Source organism: Rhinolophus ferrumequinum, chromosome 3 (genome assembly GCF_004115265.2).
Source record: "Rhinolophus ferrumequinum isolate MPI-CBG mRhiFer1 chromosome 3, mRhiFer1_v1.p, whole genome shotgun sequence".
Classification (NCBI taxonomy): domain Eukaryota; kingdom Metazoa; phylum Chordata; class Mammalia; order Chiroptera; family Rhinolophidae; genus Rhinolophus; species Rhinolophus ferrumequinum.
Genome location: NC_046286.1, coordinates 63314588 through 63323340, shown reverse-complemented (window position 1 = coordinate 63323340; position 8753 = coordinate 63314588). Strand labels below are relative to the sequence as shown.

General features: G+C 42.3%; 1 protein-coding gene across 1 annotated transcript; it reads right to left on the bottom strand.

Annotated features, from left to right (window-relative positions):
- Positions 1-2028: 2028 nt before the first annotated feature.
- On the bottom strand, positions 2029-8740 carry MFSD4B (major facilitator superfamily domain containing 4B). Its single transcript, XM_033102885.1, is given in 6 exon segments — positions 2029-2657; positions 2659-2863; positions 2865-3867; positions 5111-5227; positions 6582-6750; positions 8336-8740. Coding segments are annotated over 6 exon segments (1719 nt in total). The 5' UTR covers positions 8507-8740; the 3' UTR covers positions 2029-2603.
- Between the last annotated feature and the right edge of the window lie 13 nt (positions 8741-8753).

Below are 8753 nucleotides of genomic sequence, written 5' to 3'. Positions count from 1 at the left end.
ACAATGAATCTACCCGGAAAAAAATTATTTTATATATAATCTGGGTCTTACACATTTTTCAAAACTCAATCTAAACTAATAACCTGTCCAGCAAGTATAGTGATAATGTACCCTGGACACAAAATTCAAGTTGTTTCTGATACTGTATCTGGTAGGAGGAATTGTTTTTCACCCCTTTACCCTTTACTTAGGAAATTAAAATGAGGAGAAATCTAAGAACTTTTCTAGGTGTTTAGGATTATGAATTACTTACACTTGTTCCTTATATTTTTATGTATTTCCCTGATCTTCTACCACTCTACCATGACCTTTTTAAAATACCTTCATTTTAATAAAAACTGATTTTTAAAAAAGATCTTTCTTTGAAAAACAACAGTAATTGAAAACTGCTCTCAGAGTGCCTATGCACTTTATTATGAAAATACAATTAAACTGAAATTTACCTATTTGCTTCATATTAAGCCGCATTTTAACAGGTTAAAAAGATAGTGGTAAAGGACATACAATAAAATGTCAAGGGAAAACAAGTATAATTCTGAGGTAACCCACACATGAGAAGGATTCTCCCCTATCAGGAGCGTCAGCCTGGCCTGTGGGGAGCCCCCCACCCCACCCAAGTACACTCAGCGGGCTGTACCTACAACCACTTTCAGTGACTGCTGAAGGGGTTTCTCCCCAGCTCAAACTTTTTAGCTCTCTTGAACCTTGATTTTGCAGGTCCCTGAGTACAGAGACATCCTAAGATCACCCCCAATGAATCACACTCTCCCCTTGAGTGTAGGCAGAACCTGTGACTTGTTTCTAGCCAACAGGATATGGCAAAGGTGATGAGATGTCACTCCTGTATTTACATTATCGTCTATAAGCCTCCAGCTTACCAGCCTGGCAAGAGATTTTCCTGCTAGCTTTGAAGAGAGAAGCTGCCAGGTTGTGAGAGGATCCATGAGATGGCCACATGGCAAGGACCTGAGGGAGGTCCTAGGACTTGAGACTGGTGCCAGATGACAGCCAGCGAAACATGGGACTTTGGTCTACCACAGCAAGGAACTGGATCCTGTAACAACCACACGGGCCTGAAGAGAGCCCTGAGCTCCAGAAAGGAGCACAGCTCTCCCCAGCAGCTTGACTGCACCCGTGAGTCACTGAGCAGAGCCCCAGTGAAGCTGTACCCGAATTCCTGACCAAGGAAACTGTGAAATAAAAGTCTGCTATGTTAAGCTGCTAAATTTGTGCTAATTTGTTACACAGTAATAAGAAAACTTCTGTACTGGTTACTTGTATAGCAGTAGACTCTTATAAATTGATTATTAGGATGAATGCTAATTCTTGGAATTGTACTAAGTCTTATCCTTCCAATATGGAAATGCATGATCAAACTTGAACAATGCCTATAATCTCATATGGCCATTCACATTTTGGTGTGCAGAATGCTAGATTTTCCAGTGTGGATTTCCAAATTTTGCCTTGTTCCTATTACCACCCTGACCTCCCTGAGCTGCATCTTCTACCCCTTAGAATCTCTGTTCTAGCAAGCTTCCCAGCTGCTAAATACTGCTACTGCCTAAATTCCAACAACCTGAGGAAACGTAATAAATGAAACAGAGGTAATCTCCAAGTTCTGGCTAAGAGAAAATACAGTATAAAAAGAGCAAGAAGAATAGGCTTTTTACTGTTAATTTCTCCAGTAGCCCTGTCCTAAACTGTTAGATAATTATTACGAACCAATATCGTGGCAGGTATATGGGGTGAATGGGCCGTGCTCAACAAAGGTACTGTATTTCACTTAAGAAAAAATACAGGCAAATTTCTGGATATTACATAAGAGAAAGCAGATCTACTGCAATCAGGTAGAAATTAGATGTTATTCAGCACAAAACCTGGTAAGGAAAAGTGGAGAAAATCTGTCATCAGTGCTAGTCATTTACCAAAGGCTAGTACACACCAGCTTTGCCATACTCAGAGGGCGCACCCTTTGTGATCCCTGACTCCTAGGCCACCAAGCCACTTTCTGATCATTACTTTGGCTTCCTAAATTCAGTGACTGAGTGCAGGGCCAGGGGGCTAGCAAGCGTCAGTCGAGGCATGAGCCAGGTCTCTAGGGCCCTGTTCTGTGCCCTCTTCACAGAAATCCGAAAACAAATGAGACATTAACATCCTTTGGACCAATGCCATAGACAGGGTAAAGCAATTTATAAAAATGTATCTATTTTCAAAAATGTTCTTTTATGAAATGACTCTCATCAACTTCCCTGGTAGAATACTGATGACTGATCATTGTTCAGCTAATGGAGTCAACTAGATGGTTTCATTCTATTAAGACAGTACCCAACTTCTCAAGAACAAACGCCTTCTTTGCATGCTGACACGGGGAGACCGTAAATTGTTACCTAATCTGCCACGTGCCAAACACGAGCATGACAACCAGATCCTGCTGTATGAGACTGCTGGTTCTTTATGAAAGACTCTGGGAATTACAGAACGTTTCAAAACTCTTTAGCATTTGCTATTCTCTGACCTAGAAATTTTGATCTCCAAAGCATGCTGAAAATCTGCTAATGCTCTCCTGACTGGCCTCTTTAGAACTGGCGATTATTTCAAGGAGGTCAGTGAATAATCCACCTTCTCTTGTTAGTCCCTTTTGTCCTGGTTTCTTGCAAGGTGATTCACAGGGGGCTTGCCAGTATTAACTGGAGAGGACTCAAACAGTAACGTATTTGAGTGGAATTGGTTGGAGACTTCTGCTGTGAGCTCCATCAAAATATTTCTAGATATCTCTATTACAGAATTCCTCATTGTATCATTCATTTCAATCACTTCAAAATCCATTTCATTCCATTTTTCTGCATCTTCTTCTTCATTCTCCCTCATAGTCATTTAGCCCAGAGCCAGAGAGCAAAGCTTTCTGGTCTTCACTTTTTCTGTGTTCTTTTTGCTGATGACCAAGAGGTGAGGTGGCTAATTTATACATCACAGGAAATAAAACAGCAGTGGCTACTGCTGCCCCCAAAGAGGTGTACAAAACCACAGGTAAGTCAGGATATTTTCCTTGAAGAATTCCAACGACTGCAGGAATAGCCATTTCTCCCAGGGCAGCACCGACTACAAAAAATGCTGCAGCTTTCCCATGGATGGTCGTGTACTGCTCAATCCAAGAAATGCCACTGGGAAACGTGGTTGCCATGGAGGCCCCGTACACTGACGTTGCTGCCCACAGACAAGTTGGGCTCTTATTGAAAAGCACCAGAAGTAAAGATGACGCCACGCTGGCAATGTTGCTCAACACAATCATGGTTCCAGGTTGTAAACATGTAGCAAAAAAGATTGCCAGGCCTCTGACGGCTGCAAAGGTCCCCCAGAAGATGGAGTTCAACCCAGCCGCTTCACTTTCGGTCATGCCGGCATGGGTGATTGCAAATGAGAAAATGTAAGAGCCGTATGTTACCTCAGCTCCAACATAAAAAAAAAAGAACAGAAAAAGGAGACAAAGAAGGGCATTGTGATATTTAGCTCTTCGAGACCTCCGAGCAGATGATTTTGCTTTTTCCCGCCTTGAGCCTTTCTTTAAGAACAGAGCCAAAAGAAAGATAGAAACTACAAACATATAAATACCGATAACAGCATAGGCCCACAGTAAATTCATATTGTCAGGGACTCCAAATAGAGATTCTGAGTCAGCTTCAGATGACTGGTTGAGGGCAGAATGGTTCAATTCAGCCTCTGTGTGGTTTTCAGCAGACACCGCTGTGCCCAATGCCAATTTAGCCAGCAGTGGAGCCAAAAAGGCGCCCAAGGCAAAACTGAAGTGTAAGGCCTGCATATGTGGGGCTCCTTTGTCCCCCCAAAGAGCCAAGATTAAGACGTTACCACCTACCAACGAAAGATGGGGAAAGTTATTTAATCATAGTAACTTAGAAAAAAAGTGTATTACTATCTGAAAGATGAGTCTGTTTTACATGGCACAAGGATGATAATATTCTAAATTATCAAATGTTGCAATTAAGTCAATTCTATGACTAAGGAACCCACCAGATAACTCTAAGCATTGTAACATCAAATACTCACAAATGGAATTCTACAAGCTAGTAAATCACTACCTCCTCAAGCCAGGAACATTCATGCAAGGTGTTTTATAATACAGTTCTAATACCAGGCTGGGGGTGAGGGGTATTTATATATTTATTTATAAATATTTTAAATATGTATTACCATCAGATAGTGGCCAAAGTACCAAATCTTTCTGTACTTGCAATTGGTAGCCACTTGAGGAAAATTATGTATGTATACAGCAGATGCAAAACACATGTTCAGGAATCTGCACACTACAAGATTCTGCTACACTCATTACAGGAACCAAGGATATGTCTAGCTCTACACTTATACTATCTATACACCTGCAAGGTGAAGGGCAAGAAGCATCAAGGCTTGGGTTTTCTTTCTTTCTTTTTAACACATTTGCAGATAAGCATACAATTTTACCTTGTAATTTCACAACCAAACTAAGCGTAAATTATAAAATATTTCCCCAACCTATCAAATAATAGTAGAGCAGGGAAGAGGGGAACAAGGCTGGATTTAGGGGTGAACAAATGTCATGTACGTTACTTAGAAGGTTTTAAAAGATATCAAGATACATGGACAGGATGCCCTACAGGAGGGCAGGAACTTTTGAAAGAAAAGGAAGATAACATACAGCACAGGTTTCTCTTAGCTCAAAAGGCAGAGTGCTTCTATGATTCCTCAGCCAAATAACGGTTCCAAACTTCGTTTAACCTATTAACTCATCAATTCTTCCCATACGATAAAGTTTTACCCTGAAACGAAAGCCCACTCACCTGCACCGTAATTACCCACATGGGGGGTGGGCCCTTCCCTGTTTGGATACTATAAATCAACAATCTCTCCTAGAACAAAATTCTTTAAATTCATTCTGTAGCTACTCAACAACAGGTACCCTACTTGACAAAGAGTAGTTGCCAGAAGGGTGGTTCTGACGGGGTGACCCCATAACCAACGCAGTAGGTCAGTGTCTGCGAGTGACAATATCACCTGCTCTACTTTTTTCTGGTAGAAAGTCCCTACTCCCAGAGATGACACTGAAAGGCTCACTAACCTGTGTCCATAATGCCAATTGAAACACCAAAGACAGCCATCATGACAGTTAATAACACTGCTGTCTTACAAAATGGAACAAGATGAAGACCAATCGTGGTAGCCAACAATGACACCCCTGAGAAGAAAGGTGAAAGTCAGCCGTAAGAAACAGTATTCCAACGTCATACAAACTCCCCCAAAATGCACAACAGGGCAAATTAAAACTGAGTAATAATCAGTAAATGAGAGATTCATCTTCTACAAATGGTTATTTCACTTAAAAGCTTTTATAATCTTTATGGACTATAAAAGTTATTCTAATATGAATACATTTATAGCACTGCTAAGAATCAAACTATAAATTATATCACAAGGCAAAGTTTTATAGCAAAACAGACAGCTCAAAAATTATTTATTTAAATGTTTCATATTTAAGAACCTGAAGAGATTTTAGATATGAGGTAAAAAGATAAAAATAAATAAAATGCAATTACTATAGTAGTTTGTAGTACAAATGTATTAAATAAGTTAGTTTGGGGAATAAGGAGGGAAATGAAAGGAATATATTCTTTCAACCCACTTTGGAAATCAGAGGATTGTTTATGCATTCATCAACAATAGTAAATTGTTCTCCTTACTTCCAAAGCAGTTTTATCACATTCATCCAAACTTTCTTTAAACATGTCAATTTACTTTACAATTTCAAGGGTGAGGTACAAAGGTCTGGGTCATCACTGACACGGGGCAGCAAGGACAAACATTTAGCCTACATCATTTTAACACCCCCACCCTTCATTTTCAGTTCAGGCTTTGGCTTAGGCGGGTTCGAGTTTATTTTGACCTATGGTGACCCCAGATCTGCCCTAAACTCTGACAAGCAGAGCTCTTTGGACAATTAGTATGTGATTCAGGGGTGGTGCCTAAGTTACAGTGACAGTCAGGAAGGCTAAGGATCGCTAGCACACTTTAGGGTTAATCTAAATTTCCAGAGCGCCCCAACACAGATTCCCTGTAACTGCCAAGATAAAAGCAGGCACTAGGGAAACCTGAGTTCCATTTAGGACACCCAACATTACCCAGCTAAGCTGTCAACCCTTCTGCTAGCTAGTACATTTCATATTTAAAAACAAATTATAGGGCCGGCCAGGTGGCTCAGGCGGTTAGAGCTCCATGCTCCTAACTCCGAAGGCTGCCGGTTGGATTCCCACATGGGCCAGTGGGCTCTCAAACACAAGGTTGCCAGTTGGATTCCTCAAGTCCCGCAAGGGATGGTGGGCTGTGCCCCCTGCAACTAGAAATGGCAACTGAACCTGGAGCTGAGCTGCGGCCTCCACAACTAAGACTGAAAGGACAACAACTTGACTTGGAAAAAAAGGCCTGGAAGTACACACTGTTCCCCAATAAAACTCCTGTTCCCCTTCCCCAATTAAAAACAAAACATTATAAATTCCTTAAAAGTCATAAAGAAGGTAAAAGTAGTGTTTACTTACCCAAAAGTAGAAAATGGTTCATATAGTCAAAAAGAACTCCACCAATCACAGAGCCACTCAAATATCCAAAGGAACGGCCCACGAAAATCAGAGAAAGACTGCTGATATTGCGGTTCACATTTGTTGCCAAATCTTGAAACGTGGGTCCCAGTATAGCGACACTCAATCCCTAAAATTTTAAAAGACAAAAGGTTTTATTTATTAATAGTCATTAAAATAATGTCTATCTATGTGGTAGCTTTTTTCACTATTACAAATAGGACTCCAATGTAACATAGGGATTACTTTAAGTTCCACAGTCAGGAAAAATTCACGATGACAATGTGTTCTGGTGTGCCACCTCCTACTGTTCTAGTTTTAACAACTCAATATTTTAAAAAGTTTTCTGTTGGTGTTTTGCTACAATTGTTTCCTTTTTGAACAATACTGTAAAAGATTATTTTCTATTAACAGTAACATGAAACATTAAAATAATTTTTGATTGTTTTGTGTATTTTGAAATACACCGCATTCACAAATAACACAAGAATTTAGATGTTAAACATTTTATCAAAAGTATTTCTGGATGCACGTGGGGTACTTCCTCTGAATTACACATATAAAACATACAAGAGATAAACAATGTAAAAGTTTCTAAATCTATGTTTTTCTTCAAAGACCCCAAGCCCTCAGGAGTACAGTATGTAAGGCTTTCTTAGAAAATATTACACACACGTATATGCAGTGACTTTAAAAATAAAATTCTACTCCAAGACAATGTAGCGTCAGCAAGAATTAAAGAGTTACAGCTGGTTTTCAGAGGAAATCCGTTGGACACTTAAAAAATATTTCTAATTGGTCTACATTTCAAGAGTAATTGATTCTAATTGCACTGCTTTGCTCTAAACGCTTGGGTGCGCCCCACGCCCAAGCTAGGGCACAGGTGCGGAGCAAGCACCGTGGAAGGAAGGCTGAGCCTGCCTTCAAAATACTTAACAGGACCTGGCACACACTGTCAGGGTTCACCAAGCATCTGCAATAATTTTTCTTTTTTCAAATAAAAAATATTCTAAGAATCAGTTGTAGCTCAGACAAATACTCCAAATGCCCGGCCGTGACTCTCCTCAGAGGACTCACTCCCTACTCCCCAGCTTCTCAATAGTCAAGTGACGAGGCAGAGGTTTCCAGACATAAGGGAATCGCAAGGAGGGCAAAGGTTTGGCAAAAGGAGCTTGGAGCCTTCCAGTTTGCTCTAAGAAAAACACTGAAGGATGTGAAGGTTTGTTTTACATAGGACTGTGGGCAGAATAAGAGATATATTATTCCTGGCTCTACAACCTAACCTGTGTCATCCAGAAAAGTCACTTTCCCTCTCTGGCTCTATTTCCCTATCTGCAAAAATACGGGGTTGGATGAATTTGGTGAGACGAGGACGAGGAAATCCCAGAAAAGCAACTTTGGGTAAATAATTTGGGGATAGGCAATGGCGGCTACAGATCTGACAACACCTTTTGCATCACCCCACTCACGGAGGAGAGGTAGGGAGGTTTGCTGGAGCTGGGAAATATATTAGGAAAATCAATTTCGCACGTGACAATAACCCTCCAAGATTCGAATTGTGCCCATTTCCCAGATTACGAAACTGAGGCTCAGTCGGATTAACGCGCCCCAGATCACACAGTTTGCAACTGGGGGAGGCGAGACTTGCACTGTTCTTTCTCTACAGGACGCCTGCTCACGCCCCGGCCTGGGAGGGCTCCAGCCCCGGTTCTCACCAGCCCCAGAAAGGATGCACACAGGATCACGGTGATGAAACTGCGCAGCCGATTCCCAGCCCCGCCGCGCCGCCCGCAGCCCGCCACCGCCTCCGGCTCATTCCCTGCCGGGGCATCGGCCTGGAGGAGCCGCTGTCCGGCAGCCGGAGCCCCGGCCCCACGGAGTTCCATTTCCAACTCCAGCTAGGCGGCTCGGGAGAAGCGGTCTTGCTGCCGCCCGGCTTCGCAACTGAGCCTCCGTAACTCCGAGCCGAGTCCCGGCTGCGCTACTCCTGCGGACCTGGCCGTCCCGGCTGGCGCCACCTCCCCGGGGGCGGCCCGTAGTGAAGGCCGGGAAGTCGAACTTTGGGAAACGCCAGGTTATTGCAGGTTGCGGACTCGCGGCCTCCTGCGCGCACGGCGCCTGCGCAGGTCACGT